This window comes from Verticillium nonalfalfae (assembly GCF_003724135.2).
Source record: "Verticillium nonalfalfae strain VnAa140/NRRL 66861 chromosome Unknown scaffold_1, whole genome shotgun sequence".
In the NCBI taxonomy this organism is placed as follows: Eukaryota; Fungi; Ascomycota; class Sordariomycetes; order Glomerellales; family Plectosphaerellaceae; genus Verticillium; species Verticillium nonalfalfae.
The window spans coordinates 437,744-459,726 of record NW_021167226.1 but is presented as its reverse complement, the minus strand read 5'-3'; the positions used below and the strand labels follow the sequence as shown (position 1 = coordinate 459,726).

General features: G+C 55.2%; 4 protein-coding genes across 4 annotated transcripts; 1 reads left to right on the top strand and 3 right to left on the bottom strand.

Moving 5' to 3' along the window:
• Positions 1 to 3,510: 3,510 nt before the first annotated feature.
• D7B24_000144 (uncharacterized protein) lies at positions 3,511 to 4,922 on the bottom strand (the record flags this gene model as incomplete). Its single annotated transcript, XM_028634406.1, has 5 exons — positions 3,511 to 3,955; positions 4,033 to 4,202; positions 4,255 to 4,322; positions 4,397 to 4,627; positions 4,688 to 4,922. The coding sequence occupies 5 exons, from the start codon at positions 4,920 to 4,922 to the stop codon at positions 3,511 to 3,513; spliced, it is 1,149 nt and encodes a 382-aa protein (XP_028499446.1).
• A 4,618-nt stretch (positions 4,923 to 9,540) lies between these two features.
• Positions 9,541 to 12,139, bottom strand: D7B24_000143 (uncharacterized protein; the record flags this gene model as incomplete). The annotated part of the gene is made up of 5 exons (XM_028634405.1): positions 9,541 to 9,644; positions 10,026 to 10,068; positions 10,226 to 11,110; positions 11,216 to 11,868; positions 11,926 to 12,139. 5 exons carry the CDS (start codon positions 12,137 to 12,139, stop codon positions 9,541 to 9,543), a joined length of 1,899 nt encoding a protein of 632 aa, XP_028499445.1.
• Positions 12,140 to 17,022: 4,883 nt separating this feature from the next.
• Positions 17,023 to 18,834, top strand: D7B24_000142 (uncharacterized protein; the record flags this gene model as incomplete). Its single annotated transcript, XM_028634404.1, has 1 exon — positions 17,023 to 18,834. One exon carries the CDS (start codon positions 17,023 to 17,025, stop codon positions 18,832 to 18,834), a length of 1,812 nt encoding a protein of 603 aa, XP_028499444.1.
• A 660-nt stretch (positions 18,835 to 19,494) lies between these two features.
• Positions 19,495 to 20,859, bottom strand: D7B24_000141 (uncharacterized protein; the record flags this gene model as incomplete). Its single annotated transcript, XM_028634403.1, has 1 exon — positions 19,495 to 20,859. One exon carries the CDS (start codon positions 20,857 to 20,859, stop codon positions 19,495 to 19,497), a length of 1,365 nt encoding a protein of 454 aa, XP_028499443.1.
• Between the last annotated feature and the right edge of the window lie 1,124 nt (positions 20,860 to 21,983).

The following is a 21,983-nucleotide window of genomic DNA, read 5'->3' as shown; positions in this document are numbered from 1 at the left end:
AATAGGCGAATGTCACGAGAGAGGCCTCCGTCTTCCGGGGAAGGGCGTCTTGAGTCTCGAGTGGTGTGGGCCCAAAATTGTTTGCTCGTCTGATTCCGGGTTCCAAGTTCAGGAAAGAGCGGCAGTCGTACCAGAACGCAATGTACCGTTGAAAGGTGTGGGCTGATGCTGCAAGGCGCCCGGAGGCTGGTGCGGGCCGTGGTGCGCGGGCGACAGCGGTGGTGCAATGAAACTGACCAGGTGGGGGGAAGTGCGATTGGTGATCCGACCGTATCACAGCGAATGGGCTAGCCGGGCCAAGATCGAGAAAGTAATCAGAAGCCTGACGCAGATGCAGACGCAGACGCAGTCGCAGATGCAGACCAAGGCAAGGAAAAGGGGCGGTGGGCTAAGACCCAGAATCCGGATGGAAGAAGCAACGAGAGGCCCCCCTGGTAGGCGACAGATTGGTGTTTCAATAGGGTCATGTACGCCAGCGGACAAATTTCTGATTCTCCGAGAGGAACCCGAGAGGAACGTCAAGATGAACGTTGTGTCAAAAGATAAATAATGATGTGGCGTGGCGGCGGTGATGGTGGTAGTGGTGATGTTGATGATGATCCAGACAGGGTGTCAAACGAAAAGGAATTGATGCCAAGCGAGACAAGCGATGGTAGGACGGATGAGGATCCCTGATGAAATGTCTTCTGCTGCCGCTTGAAGAAGTCTAGGCCATGTCTTCCAGTGTTGTTATGTGATGCGCGGGACTCTTTGATCCGGGAGGGGGGGGTTGCTATGCGATGGTCGAGTCGACCGGTGGTTGAGGTGGTGGTGATGGAGGATGAGCTGAAGTGAGGGCTAGCGCGGCACATTGGGTATAGGGGCCCCGGAGCTGCTGGAGCTGACGCTAAATCTGCAGCAGCTGCAGGAGCTACCCAGCTTAGGTACTTACCTAAGGCAGGTAAGGCAGGGTAAGGGGGAGCACCTGCCTGAGGTCGAGAGACCTCCCAGGACCAATAGAAGAGAGAAGAAGAGATGACAGGGGGAGGAAAATGCACCGCCTCAACGGTCTCTTTGACCCATCCTTACCCACAGTCAAGCCACAGCTGGAACGACATGTCACGACTACGTCCCTCCGTCGTAGAAATTCGCGGTGTAGTGCCTGCTTGGACGATGCACCATATTTCGCGTCTTGATTGTTCGCACAAAGCACCTCGAGTTCATCATCTCTGGTGAACGTCACAATCATGACGACACGCAACATGGGCCTGACCAGCCTCCATGTGCTTGGTGGCCGGTCTGCTTTCCCCGTCTGTCCATCAAACCGTTCCATGAGGCGCCAAAAGCCGCTAGAACAGTACAGGATCCTCCCCTCCAATGCTTGCTTTTCCTCTCATTACCTACCTACCTAACGCCCCTTAGCGCCAATGGTTCAGATATTGGCACATCACGTCTTCCCACAACACAACTTGTTACTAGCACCAGTCGCGCCGGCACCTCGGTGTCCATCAAACAGCCACTTCGTCAGCTCATCTCCCTCCTTCTGTTTTTTTTTTCTTGTTCTGATCTTTTCCTCCTTACTTCCTCTGTTATCCGCGAGGACCATTTCCAGACCACACCCACGCCCACACCCACACGCCCCCCCAAAAAGACAGAAACGACTCACATCAACTGACATGGCCAGGACGAGCGGCCCCTTGCTTGATTGTGCCTACCTACCCTCGTCCCTGTCTCAGAGCACCATTGCTCACCGTGCCCAAACCGGAGATCCGGATGCCTGCAGCGGCCTACTCACTCACACAGACTGCATCGCCATCGTCACAGTCACTGGCCGAGACCGGCCTGGACCCCATAGGAGGGGTCCTCTCGTCGCAAGTGCTATGTGACCGCTAGGTCTCAGGATCGACCGGTCAACTTGCAGTTTCTTCCCACTCCTCCCTACCCTGCTCAACCATCCCCCGCTCTTCCTTGGAGATGACTTCACGATGACCGCCATGACAGCCCGGCTTTCCCGCCGCCAATCGCCCATCCCTGAAAGCCCTGACGGGGAATGAGGGGGGTCGCAGGGGCGCGAGTGAGCAGGCAGCCGCCTAGCACCTTACACCGACCCAGTGTCACCGCCGCCGCCGCCGCAGTACCCGTTGACCGCTCCCGCGCGCGCGCGCCGCCCCGACGCCGTTCGGATGCCGCACCCTTCCCCCCGCTCTTTCGTCAGGCTAGCCTACCCCAGTTCTGAGAAGGAAAAGAAAACGAGGGCGAGAGGAAAATGTGCTCCCGCGATCCAACCAGCCGGCGCCATCACAGGGAGCCCCACGCTGTCTAGAGACACCTACCGTCTGCAGGCCCCCCATGTTGGCGAGAAGGCAACCTCTCACACGCCGGTCCTGCTTCCGGAAACTACTGACTGTACTAGTACATGAGCCCGGGGGGGGGGGGATAGCCAGGGCTATTGTGCCTGGCTCCGTTCATCTCTCGCGAGCACATGCAGATCTGTTAGCAACCACGTACATCAGTCTTGTGCACCAGCACGCGTAGACCCAATGGGACTCCTTTATGCGGGAGACCGTGGCCGACCATCGCGCTCAGAGGCATCGCTCCAAGTCTATCCTGTAGTACACTCTTCGACGTACCTGTTCGTACCATCCGCATCTCCCAGACAGGGCCGTAGCCACTTCGTGTGGGACGACAAGATAGAGGATGTGTAGGACCAATCATCGCCTGCGCGACCTTCGTCGGCTCGCTGTCAAGCATCTACCCGTAGACTTCCCGGTTGGGAAGCGCGTAGCCGCCACACCCACTTTTCACGAAGTCACCACTTAGTCCCTGCAGCCAACCCAGCATCGGTGAAGAATATACACATGTGAATCTCCGCTAAGACGAAGTTCCAGCATAGAGACCGCTATCTGCACGTCTCACTCGATGATGCAAAGAAACCCACGCCCATCAACCCGCTAGACCTTCGCTCGGGTATTCTGGGAACGGTAAACTCAGATGATCTGCCCCGCGAGGATTGTGTGAGTTGTCGAAATTTGGTCTCATGGGCGGTCATCAATTTGGTTGACACATTCACAAGGTACTTCATTCGTATCTACTGTTCATTCTGGACATCCGTGCTTGGCGCACCGACACGCATTAGTTCGGATCCTCGAGTGCGATGTTGTTCATATTTCAGAGATTTGGTCCATGAAGACCTTTCATCGGGAAATGACCACCTACCATGAGGAGAGGAGTTGGGAAGAGTTAACATAATCAATTCTCGGAGCAAAAGCAAACAAACTTTTAGGGTCCAACCCGATTCGTCAACAAGAATGAGAATCCCAAACCATCAAAGTGCTCGCACGGACTGTACTGTAGGCCACCCATGCACCACGCAAGCCCCAACTCCTAGTTTCTTCTCCACGTAGGGTAATGCTCCCAGTCAATCAAGTTCACCGTGACGCCATGTAACTAGGTCTGAACCATCATTCCGCCAGGGGTATCGTAGGGGGCGCTGCCGGTCTTGTTCCACACTGATCGCAAGGGTTTGTTCCATCAGTTTGTGTTGATGCGAAGTGGAAAGAAGCCTTCCGGCATGGGCTCCAAGTGCCACGCTCGGTCCGCGTCCTTCTCGAAGGCGTCAAACCAGTCACGCTTGAGCTCATCTGGGATGGCCCAGCCCAGCTGACTGTCGCGAAGGATCATACGCACAAGGTGGCGCTTCTCATGCGGCCCTTCCCCGTTAACAAAGCCTTCCCGGCGGTGGAGGACCACAAGGTTGTTGATGAAGTGCATGTCTCCGGCCTGGGTCTGGATTTCGAGTTGCGTGGCCTGCGCGATGGCCTCGACGGCATCCAAGGCCTCGACCTGGCGCGCTGACAGGGCAGGAAGATGTTCAGGCCTGGGATGGGCGGCGCTGCCAAGAAGTGGAGCCCGGCCGAAGTTGATGATTACTTTGCCTTGGTGGTTGAACAGAATGGGACGGCAATGAAACCGGGGGCTGTGGAAGTCATGGCGTCAGCGTACCTGTCTCATGAAGTGCTGAGTGACGGATAATGGGCGCTGTGCAAGACTTACAACGCGAATGGCCAGTCAGAGCGGGCGAGTGTGCGGATGATGTCTGGTCTGGTATTCGCAAGGACATTGTATACCGTGTGGCCAGATGCAATGATACATTTGCCTCCTGCAACAGCCGTGCTTCTGGTAAGCCAACTTACAACATCACCTGCTTCTTCATTGTGGAACGTCTGGTAAAAGAGTCAGCAGCGGGGCCATCCAAAGTGTGAATGGCGAACTGACAATGGAGGAAGTGGAGTGACGATGGTGTTCCACATGCTGAGCCGTTGAGTTATCGGCAATAATGTGGACTGGTAGCACAACATTATCAGTCGCCACACCCAGAAATGCCGATGACAGCACGATAGTTCCAAGACACACTCACCAAGCATGTTGCCCTTCTTGTCTTGTCTTCCTTGCTCGTTGGCAATGTAGACTTGGATACCCAGGTACAAAAGCGTCAAGTCCTCAACACAATATTTTCTGGGGTCCAGGCCACGGACCACTGCAAATCCTCGACCAGAAATCACGTCCTGGGAAACCTGGCACAGCGTGTCGCCGAGAACAGGTAGCTTGAAGGTGTCACGGGTCACATTGCCGCCATCTTGGCCGGAGTCTGAGAGCAAGGTCAGCACTCCTGCGCGATGTGAGTCTTCGAGGGGGGGAAGGGACGTACTCTTGAACGTTTCCAAAGCATTCTCTAATTCCTTGATGTTGGCAGCCGACAGGTTGACAATGTATTTGTGTGGATCAAGACTGAAATCCTGGCCAGTCCACGAGGACTCAGTGTTCAGGACCGCTGGAAAGCCGCCTGGAAGGCCGAGCATATCAGCAGCGGGTCCGTTACAGCCATGGTCTTTGAATTCCATCTGAGAATACCCAAGGGCAGGCCCGGCTATTTTGAAAGACATGGTTGCGGCTGTAGCCGTGCGTTGTCAGTAGACGTGGATGATGGGAGACGTATTTTGGGGCTTTGCACCTGTGACGGATGACGGTTGTGCGTGTGCTGAAGAAAAGAGCACAGAAAATATGAAGAGTAACAGTGAAAAGGGAGAGAAAGCTCTTGAAAACGATCGTGGGCTCTGACAAGATCGTTCAAGGACGTCCAGCTGTTGGGAGGCAAAAGCTGATGTTTCTGATGATGTATGATGATGAATAATGGAGAGGGATGAAATAAGTTGATGGGAGGAAGAAGTCGGCCGCCAGGGGTACTCAATGCAATGTAGCAGCTCGGCAGTCATGAACAGAGGCTGGGTATGGTCTTTCTATAAGAGGTCAGGGTCTCATATCGAAGCAAGAGGACACGCGCAAGGTAAGGCACGACAGGCAGGCAGGTGCGGAAAGGTAGATGAAGGACGTAGCTTTCTTTCAGAAGCAAGGACTTCTAAGACGACTCGTACCCCTGGGGTGATTAGAAGGAACCGCTCACGAGAGGCTTGAGCAGAACTCGGTCGCAACGGTCCGGGTTTTCGTGCCTTTATAGATCACAGCGTTCCTTTTATGTTTCACAGCTCTCGGCTCTCGAGCTGGCGATGGATGGCGGCGTGCGGCTTCATGGCGGTGGGTTTGGCCCCGACATGGATACCTGTGCACACGGGGGAGGATGAAATAGATGTGCAGGTAGGGAGGCGGAGAGGGTGTATAAATGCGAGGCAGGGCAAGGCAGGGAAGCGACTCTTCAAGGAGGACGTCCAAGACGACCCGGGCGGGACACAGGGTACCAGAACCTCTGCCTCTGCCCGGCCCAGAAAAGGCGTTTTCGAGGTTCAAACTTGGACATGGACGAGGGCAGGAGGTGAGAACTCTGACTTCCGGTCCAGTCAGTTGGGTCATGGGCTTTCGACCGAGCCGTGGCACACAGTGGCCATTGGTAGGCGGGTGGCTGGGGACCATGGGTAAGATGAGAAAGGCAGAAGGAAAGAAAAATCCAAGCCAGCCACATGTTTCCCAGAGATCCGGTAGACCATGAGTCCCCGTGTGGTGGTGAAGGAAGGAGTTGTGCTTCAACCGCGCGCACGCCTGCCGACAAGCTCTGGTCAAGACAGTGCAGGAAGGGACAAGACAGGACGGGGCAAGCGGCAGCGGCCCGCACAAAGGGCAAGTCAGGACCAAGATTGAGGACGCGACAAGGAAAGAGGAGGGGTGTGAAGGATAGAAAGGAAACCGATCTCAACTGGTACTCACTTGATGTGCGGCAGCCGTTTCACAGTGTACAAACCTAAGACCTCCCGGTTTTCGGCAAGGCGCGTCGTACAGCAGACGGCGAGGGCGGCCGGTCCAGGTATGGGGCCCCCGGCCGAGTGCGTGGAAGGCGAGTCTAGATCGATTCGGCGAGATGAGATGAGTTAGGCGGGTACGTAGACCGGAAAGGTAACGGCAGACGTAGTATAGTAGGCGGGTACTGGCGCTACCTAGGCCTGGTGCAAGCCTGGGTATGAGCCTTATCAGCCAACGGCTCCTCAGGGAGGCGCGGCAGCGAACGACAAGTGATGTGACCCTGCAAAGATTTGTCGACGGTCCTTGGCGGAGATTGACGAAGAAAGACGGCCAGCAGGAGGGGAGCCTCGGCAGATAAGGGAGGTGAGGCATCGAGGGCACAAGGGAGAACGAGAGAGCAGCAGACTAAACCTTGACAGGATATCTTGGCTGGCGGGCAGGTAAAAGAAAGGCATGGCATGCGGTGCGCATTGTGGCAGGCAATTCCAAGCCAGCGAGCTGGCCAGCAGATGCATGAAAAGCAGGCGCGGTCTGATAGCAACGGGAGGAAGGGAGGAGCAACGGTAACAGCAATTGCAGCATCAGCAGGGGTTGTTGAAAGGTGGCAGAATGGAGTCAGAGAGTGGGTGGCCTGGAGGAAAGTAGGACTGCCAGACCGGTCTTACCCGCGACGGAGACTTGCCCCGATAGCTGGAGTCGTCGTTCAGCTGCGTGTCTGAGAAGGACACACCAGTGTAAGTAGCTTGGGAGACTCATTGTCAGCGCATATGCCTCAGCAAGGGACGGCCCGGCTCTTTCACTTGGAGGCGCACAGCATCCTGGCTCAAGATTAGAAAGGAGGCTCGAAGGCAAGTGACCCCTTAGTGTTCATTAGACGTGTTGGAAACCCGGTACTTGGATCCTAGGTTCGCCTGAAGGATCAAATCCCGGTATCGGTGCGGGAAAAATGGCCTGCACCCATCATGATACAGAAATGGCAGAAAGACCGGCTGGCTCGCACGACGATGTGTTCCCCGCCCTCGCCCTGCTTGGGCGTGCTTCTAGGAAATGCTTGGACAGTGATACAGGGGGGGGGGGGGTTGTAGACATGTTTTCTTTTTTTGGACCCAGAACGGCGCATGCAAGAGCCCGTGCAGGCGACTTGCCCACAGACCCCAGCCAGGTCGTGTCAACCTCGCAAAGTCAGGCGAGGACCTCGGTGTTGACACGCCTGTCCGTGGTTAGCGGCAGCCGCTCGATTGAGCATCAGGCTCTCCTCACCTCTCCTCGTCTCTGTGCGTGTGCATGTCGTGACGCCGTGCCCGCCGTGACACCACAATTTGAGACCAACTCGATGACGCCCGCCTGCGGAACGTTGGCCGGGTCGCTAGCCGTCTCCCCTGTCAGCCCAGACGATCCGGGTTCTCAGTCCCGTGGCCGTATATCGGCTAGGTAGTCCGATGAGATGTGGTGCTCTGATGATGTTCGTAACCCGATCGCAGCTGCAAATAGAGTCACAAAGCAAACAGAAGGGCTCTACCAGACATTGTTGTGGGGATATGATGCGGATCCGGGACGTAATCTCAATCGTCGGTGAGCACCCGTGGTGTCAAACCTTGATGAAGCGGAAAAGTACATTTCGAGAGACGTAAAGAAAAGAATCGTTGGATGGGCAATGCTATCAAATTGGCGCTGGGCAAAATGCAGACAGTACAGTAGCCGTTCTGGAAATGGACCAAAACACGAGGGCAGAGAAAAGAAGAAATATCTCATTTATGGACGGGGACGATGACCTGCATTGTGAGTAGATGTGAGTAGATATGTGTCCTTATGGTTCTGCTGCCTTGGGGCAAGGTCTCGGTCATGTGCGTAGATCGATTGATAATCGAGGTAATAGTAGGATGATCCCTTTGGAAGCTGAGCCGCGTCAAGAAATGACAGTCGTCGAAACCTTCGTCACCCTCCCCCCTTCCACCTTCCCCCCACGGACGTGGAGCCGTAATCCATATCCATTAAACCGTTGTAAGAGTCATTGCGCACCGCCTCATATTCTAAGCCATTACATGACACAATCGAGTTGCACAATATTGGTACCCTTGCGCTGTCATGGACACCGTGATTTGAGAGACTGGTTGCAACAACGTCTCACGATACTTACGAACAATGGAATACTAGAACTGAGCAAGCTGGAGCTCCTCATTTGCCCTTAGCTGCCGAATTCAAGATGTCTTCTTCATAATCAATACGTCGTGCGCGGTGCGCTTTGTTCCAGCGTTACGATCGTAGTGATGCCGTGGTCAATCGACAGGCTCAGCGCCATACGTTATTTCGTGGCCTTGGTGCTAGCGTGGCGTGTCCCGCTTGCGACGACAGGTGGGGGAAATTGCAGGTGAAGGAGAAGAAGAGGCAAAAGAAAGCAGGCGAAGGGGGCTGAACGTCACGCGCGGGATACTGGGACCTGGACACGTCTTGTTGGTTTCGTCGTCGACTTACCCTACCTACCAAGCCTACCTTCCCTACAAAGCACAGGAGCAGGGGGGAATAGACTGGCATGTTGACTGAAGCCACGAAGTGGATGCTCGGTCAAGGCTGTGGCGAACCATTTCGAGATGATCCTGACCGATGTGGAAGCGATCTCCGCTCCTGTAGGTCGCCTGAAAGGGCTGGACGTGGCCCACCTGCTAGCGTCCGGCTGGAAGTATCCGGGCAAGCCGGGCCCCGAATCTTAGCGCTCCCCGTCCTTTCCCCACCCCGTTTTGGCACGACCTATGTTCCTGGCGCATGTACGTACCTCATCTCCCTAATCCGATCTGCTCTCGATCATGAACGAACTGAACGATGGCCATCGACATCTGCGATTTGAGTCGTTGATTAATTTGTCTTGCGCACATTCGATCCGAGTACCTGGTAACCCCAATCTAACTCGCCACCGTAGGGAAAACAATCAGAAGGAAGGAGAGGTTCCGAATTAGCCAACGATTTTGTCCCGATCTATCACAGTCATTGACTTGTGCGCCGTTCAAACAGTAGGCGGTCGGAGTACGCCCAGGTTGTTCCTGCACTGCACTCGACCTTTGGTCATTGCTCTCACGCACACTACGACTGTCCACGCCAGGACTGCCCAGAGCCTCGACAATGTGGGCGGCAAACCTGTGGCCCATAGCTGAGCGTTCGAATGACGACCACATTATCTACCTCCTGTTTTCGTACGCCTGCATGACGCCTGAGCGTTGCTCCCGGATGAAACATCAATGGCATCAGATGGCACAAAGGAAAGAAAGCCACGTTGCAGACTTAGCCACCCAAGAATCCCTGGTCGTCCTGGCCACCCCATTATAGCTCCACACCCGGCTGCCAGTTGTGCTCGTACAGTTGGCTGACCCAGAAGTAGCTATCTTCAAAAGCTTTCTTCCGCTGCAGCTCCTCCCACTGTCCCTCTGCATGTCGGTCAGCCGAGTCCTGCACCCATAACAGTCGGATCCTGCCCGAAAATTGACGGGCCTTGCGGTAGTGTCCCGCCTCCCGAGATTTGTCGGACCCTCCAGTGCGGCAAGCATGGGATAAAGAAAAAACTTACTATGAGACGTGGCCCAGCGTCTAGTCTCATGTACAAAGTGCATCGACTGATCATCGAGCTCTGCAAGACCCCGAAGGTCTTGATCCCGACATTCGTCTGAGAAAGGGAAAATGCCCTTGTTGCAGTAGTGAAAGTAGGCTAGCAAAATCGTCGCACCTGTGGTAGAGGCAAAATAGGCCACCTGGTTAATGCTGTGCTCTATGGTCTAGTGTGCATATATGTCATCCGCCCCTCTACTCACCTTGTTGGTATTGCTTCACCTCCTCCTCCCTCGCATAGCGTCTCTGTTTAGCCATATATATCAGCATCTCTTCACCGTCACATGTTCAGTTCGTACATCAATCAACGCGTCCTTCCTCATCTCCGGGAAAGGGGGGGGGGGGGGGGGGGGAGGAGAAGAGCGACTTTCAAGACGATTATGGCATGGAAGGGAGTGCCCACCTTCATTCCATGCTTTCGTGCATATCTGGCATCGTGATCCGTAATCATGGCTGTGTTGTGCAAGAGAATGAACGTGACGAGGTAGGTAGTGAGCCAAGTCTTCTGTTTGTTAGCTTGCGTCATCTTCTGGAGCATGTCCAGCATCTCACGCCGCAGCTTGGCTTGGATGTGTGTGATTAGGACAAGGTCGATTTGCGCGCCCATGACCGGTGGGAGAGGTATCTCTCCGTGTTGAGGGCTCGTTTCATTCAATATCTTCGCGGGCATCCCCAGGGTGTCATTGCCGACAATGACAGTTGATGTTGTTGTCAAACGAACGGCCATCCACAGCTCGAGTACTTTCTTGAGCAGACCAGTCTCATCCTTATCCAAGTGCTGGCTGTCACTTAGTTTCCACGCTAGATAATAAGTGCCCCATAGAAGATTTCTTTCGGCTCCGAGCACTCGGTCGAGAACAAGCACAAAGGAGTTGCGGATGCAGTTCTTGATGTACATTGTGTATGCTCGTTGAGCTTCATCCAAATCGACAATGGCATACGGAGGAATGGTAACGGAGTGTTTCATACCATCCTTAGCGCACCAAGAACGATCCAATTTGTCGCCTTGTTGGGGAATGAATCGTTTGACACGCAGTTCAACCGGACTGTTCGACAGTCCCTCAGAGATTTGAATTTTCCTCTCGTCTGGTGAGTCCCAATTGGCTATGTTGTCCACGATGCTGTCCTTCCAGCGTTGTGTCCATTCGTAGCCATGAACCTGACCGGGCTTGAAGAGCTTCACGTCAGTCAGCTTCGCGCGAAGGCAGGGCAGTCGCCAGATCTTCGAGTTTTGTTTCGTGCTGCAGGTCAAGCACGCTCCATGTCTATCGTTTTCATTTGCTTTGCACTAAGAATAATCATTAGCAAATCACGGGCGCCGATATATGGTCTCGCGAAAAAAAAAAAAAAAATTAAAAAAAAATTGCTCGGGTTTGACATTGAGGAGACATACGCGTATGCGCTGCATTCTACAGCGAATACAAGACCCAATACGCCGAGTTTCAGCTGTCTGTTCTCGCTTAACCTGATCGGTGAAAGGGCCCCGCTTTGCGGCTGCAGGTTTGCTGTTTGTGAAAACGACGTCCAGATTTCGACTCGTCCCCTGCGCATCCAAATGCTCTCGTTTGATGTTTGAGTCCGAGAGGGCGTATGAACTCGCCATGTTGAAGGTTGCGTCAACGACAGGCGTAAAGGGTATGTGAAGGTTGACAGTAGGTGTGTCGTCGCTGTAAGGTAAAATGGGCGCTTGGTCGTCAGCCAGTTGCTCTTGGTTGTACATGGAACCGCCGGGCAAGTTGGCAGTATGGGTGACTTCGAAGACAGAATGGGCGGCAAAGTAGCCAGAGGCTGCCGATGTCGTTGGGAAGAACATAACGTCTTGCGACACTGGCTGCGGGGCAACTTGATTGGGTTGTGGGACGTCGTGATAGTTTGGGGCCAAAGCCCGATCATCCCCAGTAAAGCTTGACTGGGGATCTGGACCGATGGTCATGGGCAGGTAGCTCTGATCCTCCGAAGGCAGAGCAGACGGCTGCTTCTCTGTCTCGTAGGGCCTAGACGACCCATACTCTTGTGGAACCGAGTGTGCCAGGGCCTGATAGCTCGCTGGAGTATCGTCAGTTTGGTGAATGGTTAGTAATGAAAGGGCGTTTTGGTAAATACCTTCAGGCGTTTCCAACCGCGTGAGGCAGGTCGTACACATGAGCATTTTCAGGTGAGCGAGAGAGTCACCGAGGACACCATGCACACCGCCCAACGATGGCACCTCCATTGATGACCGATGAAGGGTGGCATTGCCGACATGTCGATAGTCGTCCTGCGAACACTTTTCCTGGCTGTCGTGGGAGAAAGCGTCGCTGAGGTGAGAAGTTGACATGGAGTAACCGTAGGAAGATTTTTGGCGTTTCTGCGCTTGGTCGAGGACGGCTAATTGGTGAAGCCTGAAGCCTGTAAGGCCATAGGGTAAGGCAGCTTGTTCAAGATGAAGCTGATGTTCGTAAGGCAAGGAGGAGAAGTCCAAATCAGGTTGGGAGAGCTGTGAGGGATACGGGGGTGCCGGCTCTAATGAGTCGATGTCGTCATGGCCGAAAGGGCGCCTTCTCTTCAAGCTGGGATTGTTCTAGAGGAGACCATTTGTCAACCATCGACAGTTCGCCTCTGGTCAAGGGGATCGGAAAAGTCTGAGGGTGGGATGGAACAAGAGAAAGCAAGGGATGACAGGTTCGGGACAGGCATCGATGTGAGAGGGGCTGAGGCGTGAGGATGTGGGTGGATGGGCCATCAGGCTGGGCTGGAGGCGTGATTGATATAGGTATCCATGCAGCTGCCGCCTACCGGGGACCAGGGACGATTCTTACCATGATGGATGGAGGGTGGGTGTGTTGGACAGAAGCCGGGCTGTCAGTAGGAGCAACATGTGCAAGTACCACGGCTGGTGGGACGTGCCGGAGCAGAGACAAGCAGAGAGCAGGAACAGGCAGATACAGCTACGCACAATCGGTGCGAAGTAATGTGCGCCTCACCGGGAGGGGGTGGGGAGCTACGGTCTCACGAGAGCCATTGCTGCACCATGACACCCTTGCGCGGAAGTGGAGCGCGGCAAAAGAGTAGAGAAGGGAAGGGACAATGGATGGCTCGATGAGCAAATGTCGGGGAGGCGTGGCAGAGTAGCGAGGATGTGGATGTAGACAGGAGTCGGGGTAGAAACGGAGTAAAGCCAATTCGGCTGTACCCAGCAAGTGATGGGGGTTGATGAGAGATGGAAAAAGTGAGTCCGCTGCTACTGGAAAAGGACCCTGCTGCTTGTGCGTTGATCTGCTGCTGCGGCTGCTGTGCTGCTGACGCCGACAATGCTGCTTCTGATGCTGCCAAGTCTGTCTGCTACCGCTGTTTGACCTCTGGCTGGTCTGTTCACTCGCTGCCGGCCTGCCTGTCTGTTTGTTTGCCCACCTGACGATGCTTCGTTTGACGCCTAGGCACTGAAAGCACCGTAGTAGCTCTCAGGATGCTCGGCAGATGGTGGCGTGGGATTTGCGTTGTGCAATGTTTCGCCTGCCGTGGAGCAGTCAAGCCTGCGCGTTCTGGGATGTGAATAACGTGCCGGTTATACGTGTTGGCGACGGCGATTGGATATCTCATGAACTGCCTTCATCGAGTTTGTCGAGGCTGAAGGAGAGGAAGTCACACCGAGATCAAATGCTGCACCCGTGCTCAGTTGTACTTCTTACCGGTCTGAGGGAAACTCGTGCCCAACAGAGGACAAGGGTCCCTTTGGGGGGGGGATGCCACGCGAGAGCAGGGCCAAGAACTCGTCCCGTCCCTGCCAGGGCATCCGGCAGGTTGGGATAGGCTGAATAGGATGTGAGGCAGTGAGGCAGGGGTGCAAATGATGAGCGTGGCTGATCCTTGCCATGCTGCTCAGTCTGTGTAACCACTTCTAGCCCGGATGTCTCAGTGCCTTGGCCATGACTGTACGGCTGGTTGGCGAGCATCCTGGTGAGCTGGATCTTGCGTGCAACACGAATAGGCAATTTGGCGTGTCTAGCGGCTCGACCTGGGAGGCGAGCCTGGGTGGCCAGTAGGATTCTGCGGGCAAATGGGTCTATGAAAGGTAGTCGACAGCCTCGTTTTCGTCGGCAGTGCTTGACGAGCAGTAAGGAAATGCAGGCAGAAAGTGTATCGATTGAGAAAAAAACGAGGTTGCCTGTGGCGAGGTAACGTTAGTGAACCAACATCTGGGGGTTGACTGGTAGTTGATAGAGTGAAACTACGGCAGGTCGATGCCCTTCCTGCTGGATTGTCCCGACTGGAGCAGTAGACCGAGGCTATGGGAGGTCTAGAGCAATGGCAGATGGGCAAATGCGAGGTTCTCGTCCGATTTGAACCCCTGTGGCAAGGGCAAGTTTGCTGGCTGTACTCGTGGTTGGCCAGTATCAACCATGGTGAGATGCAAGGGATAGTTCTCGGTCAGCAGGCCCCCTCACTAGCCCAGGGCTGGTATTGATCCCGAGAACTGGTTGGCCACACGCACCAGTCCTTGGAACGAGGTGAAGGATAAGGATAATACGTCGTCTCCGCCAAGCAGCGCGACAAACTAGGCGTGTGCTCCCTCCCACATTCACCTCCCACAGTAGCTGCACTGATCTCATCTATGGTCGTCACGATGATGCGGTATTGAATTGCGGCGAAGCAGCAATGTGATCGGTGGGATCGCATGAGATGGCAATCATCGTGGCAGGGCGCCTGTGTGTTGCAGGGACACGCCCACTCTGACAAGCAGCTGGTCAGAACAGACGCAAATCGACAGCCTTTGCTTGAGAGCTCACCAGCTAGACGCTCGCTCGCTCGATTCGAATGGCTTATGGTTCGGAATAAAGGAACTGGGCCCAGAAACAAATTCGGTGTTGATTTTATTTCATTTCGGGAATAGAGAGATCTGGCGCTGTGTAAGCAACCTGATGCTCGTTGGATGCTGTTCATAAAGCCTGTCAGGACTCATTTCCGGTCACACGATGTGGGTGCATATGTGTGATTCCAGTCGGTCAGAAGTTGCCCAATCAGTGGCTCGAGATGTCTTTGCTAGCCTGGGCACGGCCTCTCAAGGACCGTGATCCCAGCAGAGCGAAAGCTTTCAGTGCCCCTGCTGACCCAAACAGCGCCGCAACCGAAAGCTGGGGGCAGGCTAGACGTCTGACCGAGATTTCCACGCGTGAAAGCTGCGGTCGAAGCATCTCCCCGCCGGTAGCTTTTCTCACGTAGGAGTGAGCAGTAGACGACCACATGCTGAGGTCCCCGGGATGACCTGTGTCTCAATGATGGCCGGCAGGCTAGGCAGGCATAGTCTTAGGCTGGGTGCACAGTGCAGTGAACCCTGCACATCGGTGAGGGCGGACGACAGACAGGGCAGCAGGGCCATTATATTCAGCACCAAGGTGTGAGTGTAGGTCCCCCCCCCTATGGAGAGACTCAGCATGGCTTCGTTCGCCGACGTTCGTTTCCGACATTCCGGGGTTGCCAGTGTGGTTCTCGACGGATCGATCTTAGTAACCACCCGTGGCTTGAGTGTTGAAGCCAGCGTGGCGTGCGGCCGTCGAAGGTCTCACTCAATTTCGTGTTCGTCCTGTGCCGTTCAAATGGCACGACCCCACGTCGAGCCTCCAGGTAGGTACGAATATGTCCAGGCATGGCTCAACTCCTGCAGGTCGCATATCGGCGAGAGAGTGGGGGTCCCAGGGCTACAAATAGGGACAGTGTTGAAAGTCGGCGGGAGGATTGGCCGCAGCATGTTGGTCGTCTGCCAGCCGATGCTTGGAAAGGTGAGAGATGACAGACAATAGACGTGCCCGCGGAACGCACCGTGGTTACATTGATGCTGGTGGGGTCCGTCTTACATGTACCAGAGGGCAGGCAGCCACGCGAGCTTGCTCGTTGTTGCGAATGAGTCCCGGAGGCTGAGTCAGCAATGGGCGCCTGGTTTTCGTGTGGCATCACGTGGTGTGAAGACATCCATCCTCGCCCTTCGTTGGGACATCAAGTTCGTCATTATCCATAGGTCGACCTTCTCCATGTATGATCGTCAGAGCACGGCAAGCTGCGTGTGTGGCTGTGTGAGGGGAGCGTACCTCATTGCGTGAACTCCCAACGTCCTTTCTCCCACATGCGTCTCATCAACCTGTGGGAGAACCTTCTGATCATGTCGGCAATCAATCAATGCCGGACACCAACTAGAAAGAGTGTTGACCGACGCCGATTGGATCGACCGTTTCGCAAGCTGTCGTAGTCGGCACTTCTCCTCCTCGCCGGGGGCATTCAGCGCCTGATTGCCTACAACGCACTCGATCGGACACCGGCATCGGCACCGAGTTCGTCTTGTTGGTGGCTCCCAAGGTCACCAACGCCCCTGCGCCAATCACTTGGGGCTCGGGGATTGGCCTGCATCCTGAATGATGCGGGGCATTATCAACCCGACCCAACAAAGAAACCTGGGCGCGCCGTTTCTGCCAGCTGTTGAAGCATCGCCCAACCAGCACCTGCCCTCTGCATCTGGATACCATCCAAGTCCTGCAGGGTGTGTTTGCTCCGGTGCTATGCCGTGCAAATGCGGCCATGGTCTCATGTCTCATGTGAACTGTGAACTGTGCTTGCACGACGGCCCTGTTGAGCTGGACAAATGCTCACCTCGGAGCCTGCCCATCCCCTCTCTTGCGAGAAAACACGAGAGTATGGAGATTCCTTCACTGTGCAGACTGGAAGGCTCGTCCAACCCACCGAGTTCCCCCAACATGCCTAAGTTGGTACCTAGTTGTCTCCTCGCTCTTTGCGTGAGTGCCTTGCATGAGGCTTTCCTTAGGTGAGCAATTTGACAGGTTGGCAGGACGGGGACGGACGAATAGCCGATCTTTCCTGCCTTGTGTGACAGGAGCCATGGGTCGATACAGGACGGATGAAGAAGGCTCAACCGAGCCCGGGGATCGCTGGCCGTCATCCGCGCCGCGATTCTTCTGCAGTCGGAACAACCAAATACGTGCAGTCGGCCTGGCCGCGACAGAAGAAAAGAAACGAACATGCTTGATTCATCAGCTCCGCCCACATCGAAAGACTTTCCACCCATTCCCACACTCCTCAATCGAGCGCGTGGCAAGCTGTCTCATCCGCCAGCTTCAGCACCGGCCGCACCCCTCCCACTCCCCCCCTCGCTCTTTCGGCTTCCCGATTGACTTGACTGACGGCGAGGGTCGAAGAAGCAGCGACTGAACCACCATGGAACTGAACCCTGAAACCATCGATACGGTCATTCACCCTACAGCAGTGTTAAAGAGAACCACAGTCCCGCCATCTCAGCCTAAGTTGAAGGCTCTCTCGCCGGTCCCCGCAGACATCGCCTGGGATCTCTCTCAGCTGAACCCCAAGAACCGTATCGATAGTCTCGCGCCTCTAGTCACCCCCTACTGGAGGATCGATGGCTGCACATCATGGGGTTCACAATACTATGCCACGCCTCTTTTCATGGCGTCTGTGCCCCCCATGAGAATTGACGTCTTCATTCCCGACCTGTCCCTTCAGACACGTCTCGTCCGAGACCTACTTGAGCTGGATCAGGCATTCCACACGAAAGATCGAGTCAGAGTTTCTCGACTTTCCGTATCGATGCACATACTCCGACGACTACAGATCTGGACCATGACCATCGGCGGAGCCGATCAGGAGTTCATCAACGGTGACGGACCAAGGCGTCGTCGTACTCACTCCGAACGACTCGAGTATGCAGAAAAGTACCTGTGCCATCTCCCGTTTGGTTCCCGCATCGTTTTCGATTCTCTCACTCTGGACATCAATCAGATAAACATTACAGTCGTCCCAACCTTTGCTCTGGAAGTTTACCATTTCTCTGTGCGGCAATTTGAGGCTGCTTGGGGGCATGATGTCACACTCCCGCCTTGTGTCAACATAACGCAGGTGCAGCTTGTTGAGCAAATACACGACAGCACATCTATCGTGCGAATCGACGGCCAGTCTTATATCTTCAAGGCTCTGACAAGCTTTCCAAAGTACCTGTACCACGAGTTACGAATCCTACTCACCACCAAACCGCACCCAAACATCATGTCTCGTCCTGTCCACCTGGTCACAAAACGGACGAGAGTCGGAGGAAAGAACGCTGTGCTTGGCTTTACGTTGGAGCTGCATCAGCACGGGACATTGCGTGACATTGTGCCGTTTCTCAGTTCCAGCAACGCCCTGACGACCGAAGAACAGTTCAAATGGGCATATCAAATCACTTCAGCTGTGCTTCATTTCAGAGAAACCTCGGGCACATTCTATCCCGACCTTCGACTGGACAACATTGTGCTGTCTGAATCCAGAGATGCCATCATGGTCGACTTTGAGCAGCGCGGTGTTTGGTGTGAGTTTGCATCGCCAGAAGTCAATGCCATCGAGTACATGCGGATTCTTGCCACAGCCGAAAACCCTCCCTTTGATGTGACGAGTTCGCAACAGCCCTACCGCGACATCATGGAGCGCATCTGTCCTGAATACGAAACACTGACACGAAACGAAAAATATGACAACTATACCAGCAGCTATAACGTGTCCTGGGAGTCCCTGACGCCCCGTGAACAAGAGGCGTCCGAGGTCTACATGCTCGGCAGAGTACTCTGGTGTCTCTTCGAGGGCGTCAGTGCGCCACAAAAAGCGACAATCTGGGTCTCCTACCGTTGGGAGTCTCACCTACAATTCCCTGAGTACCACCGAACGCCGCAACGGCTACGGCAGCTCATTGACGAGTGCACCAAGGGCCGTCGCGAGACGCTCGACAATCAAATACTTCGTGTCGGCAACAAGCTCGTACTACGCGCCGACCTGGAAGCCAATGTGGACACCAACCCCGAGGTGCTTATCAAAGTGGCGCGGGACTGGTGGGAGAAAGAAGTCGGTTGGGCGGAGAAGTACCTGGCGGACAGAGAGGCGAAGAAACAGAATGGGACGTGGGATGATAACCCGTATGATCGACCAACGATTCGACAGGTTCTCCAGAGCCTTGCATCCATTCGTGCAGAGATCATGGTGTAGTAATGGGCCAAGAAGCAGAAATTTGGCATACGATTAACGCAGTAACGTCTCCTCTCAAGGGCAGTCCTTAGTGCCACCCCTACGTAATCTTTAGTGCCCGAGCAGTCAAAAAAGCTAGCGGCATTGGCACCCCGCTGCCTCGCATTTTCTCCTTCCTCTCGATTTCATAAGTTGGTCATGAGTTAGTCTTGACGCCGTAGCGCGCTCTTCCAGTTACGCAAGGGGGCTGGATCATCAGATTGTGACAAGAGAAGATATTCATTGTAAGCGCTATCGAGGCCAAGCGAAGCCATTTACAAATAGCAGAGAAAAATACGTATACCGCCTGTTCCACGCCATGGTGTGTTCGGAAGCTTGAAAATGAAAAGGGGGGGAAAGGGGGAAGGGGGACGGGTCACAATTAGCAGGACCTGCTGACACGATGATGAAAAAAAGGACAGAGATAAAGAGATCCAGATATGGGCATATGAATGTCGAAAGGAGGAAATCGACCTAAAACAGAGAGGAGGAGCTATGCCTATGCCTATGCCCTCCCACCATTGGAACCCCCCCCCCCCCCCCCCCCCCCCCAACGAAAGCAGGCCGGAAGCGCCGGCGTCTCTGGCCCGCTGTATTGGGTGCGCCAACTCGCGCGCTCACTCGCTAAAGCAGCTCGGCAGCTCACTTGACCCTCTTGGACCCGCGGCCCTGTGGCCCTTGTCCGCCGGAGGGATCCTGCCTCTTCGATCCGCTGCCGCTCCGCGCGGGCTTCTTGAGACTGGCGAGCAAGCGCGACAGCTTTTCGGCGTAGGCGGCCGGGGCGCCGTGGACGCCAATGGCCTCAGCGACGGTCTCGAGATCGGACAGGAAAGGGGCTGCCGCGTCGGGGAGGAGGAGGAGGGTGTCGATGATAAAGTTGGGCCGGACTGCGTCGCCGATGAGACGGGCGTAGAGGTTCCGGTCGAGAAGGGTCGGGCCCGGGTGTGCGTCGCGGTTCCGGGCGGTGACGGTGGCGAGGATGCGGACGAGGGCGCGTGCTGCCGAGGTGCGTTCGCGGGACGTGAGGGGGGTGTCGCGCTTGAAGATTGTCGTGTTGATGAGCGTCGTCACGCCGAGGATGTGGCGCGCTGCCCAGGCCACGTTGCGAGGACCCTCACGGGACGGGGAGGAGGAGGTGCTGGGGCGGGCGGAATAGGCGTCCAGGTCGCGGAGCACGCGACGGACTCGCTGCTCGAGTTTGTTGAAGGGGTCTTTTATGGGGTCTGAGGAGCGAGCGCGGGAAAGAAAGTAGTGGAAGAAGTCGTTGTTGTCGAGGAGCATGCGGAAAATGGTACACTCAAGGTCGCGGCGCTTGATGATGTTGGTGCCGGGCGTAGGGTCGGTGAATATATCTTCACGATACTCTTCGGGATCAACAACGGCAACTGAGGCCAGGAGCTCACGAGCTTCTTGCACTCGAGATGGATCAAGATCTTCGTCGCCGTCGTCATCATCGTCATCATCAGGGTGAACAACTCGACAGCGCAGGCTGTCGGCGAGAACGTCGAGGTGAAATTCGGAGATGCTCGAAAATGGGTCGCCGACCTCCTCGGCAAACCCCTTCGGCGTCATGGTCAAGGGTGAAGTAGGGTCCTGGTCGTAAAGAGTTTGTCTAACCAGCTGATCCAGCAGCCAGAGCAAATGCTTGCAGGGTCCGTTTTGTTTGCCGCAAGAGCATCGAGGCGTCGGGAACTTGCTTTCCGATGAGCCGATACGAATAGACCTGGGCACCATCTCTGTCATCTGAAAAGCATACGTGTCGTCCTGTAGACGACAGTACTGCAATGACAGTCTTGGGGGGTCCTTGAAAGCTTCTCGGACTGTAGAGCGGGTTTCGTCCGAGAGCCTGTCGATCTTGTAAGTGAGCTTTGTGGGCGACCTCACTATGGTAGGGGTCTCATCCTCGGCGCTCGAGTCTTCCGAGTTGTCTTCAGGATCTGAACTCGACTCGGTCTCTGAGATGTCCAGGGGGAGCCGAGGTGTTTGTGATTTCGATGTTGAAGCCATGTCTTCAAGTGAAAGCTTGCTAAGCCTGGAGACGGGAGCAGACATTGGAACAAGAAAGGAACAAGAAAAGGTTGACTGTCGGGATGAGGTGGGAAGGAGGTTATTCAAGTCAGGTGTTTTGGCGGACTGGCACTTATACTTGACTGGTGTCAAATGTTGGGACCAAGATGGATCGGAAGAGGGCCCCCAGTCCGTTGGTGGCTTCCTCTCGATCGAGGCTAGAGCCACCGGCAGAGCAAGATGATGGCTCCTCCGATGGATGGGGCTGAAGGCAGTTGTCAAGCGGTCCCAGTCAGCCAGAGATCATGAAAACCGTCCCATGATGGTTGGCAAAGTCCTGCCCTAAGGTACCCAGGTAAGGTATCTAAGGTAATTGGGCCAAGAATAGTCTACGTCTGGAAGTGGAAAGACGGCAAGCTGGCGCCTGGTGAGTCTGGGTACTTGACGCAACATGACATTGTTCCGAGGCTGTGAGAGGTCTCCTTTCGACAGCCTGAAGATGCACATGAGAGAATGAGGGTCTTGCAAGGGGATGGTGGACATTTGACAGGTGCTTCTGCAAGGATGCGGGTGGGTTGTTTGAAAGTCAGCTCCAGTACTATGACGGCATCTAGGGAGGGGTTGTAGCAGTCGGATCTTCCAGTTCTGGTGCTTGGAGGGCCGGGTGTACGGGATGGAAGTAGAGAGCCTGGTATGGCATCGTTAGTCTGGTCATCGTTGGTGGTGGTGATGATGAGGATGGTGGTGAGGACGACATCAGGGAGGCCCATTATGTGGCCTGGTCCATCGCAAGTGGAGTGGAAGTCGAGTCCATGGCGGGACATCGGCGGCCACTGTCGGGCCGGCATGGGGCTTGGAGGGGCCCTGAAGCAGGCCCCTGAAGCAGGCCCCTGAAGGAGGCCCTGAAGCTCCCTGAGCGAGGAGCCCTGGGGATGCCCCCAGAGACCGCCGTTGGAGCGTCGCCATTGGCTCCTGTGCGGTCCCTTCTCAGAGGCCTCACCAACCTGTTGGCGAGGCTGCCTGTCCCGTCCGACCTACGGCTGCCTATAAAGAAGACCCAACCCTGCAACGGGCCTCCTTCGATGCGACCGCCTTCGCACCTCAACACCACTCATCGCCAGCCT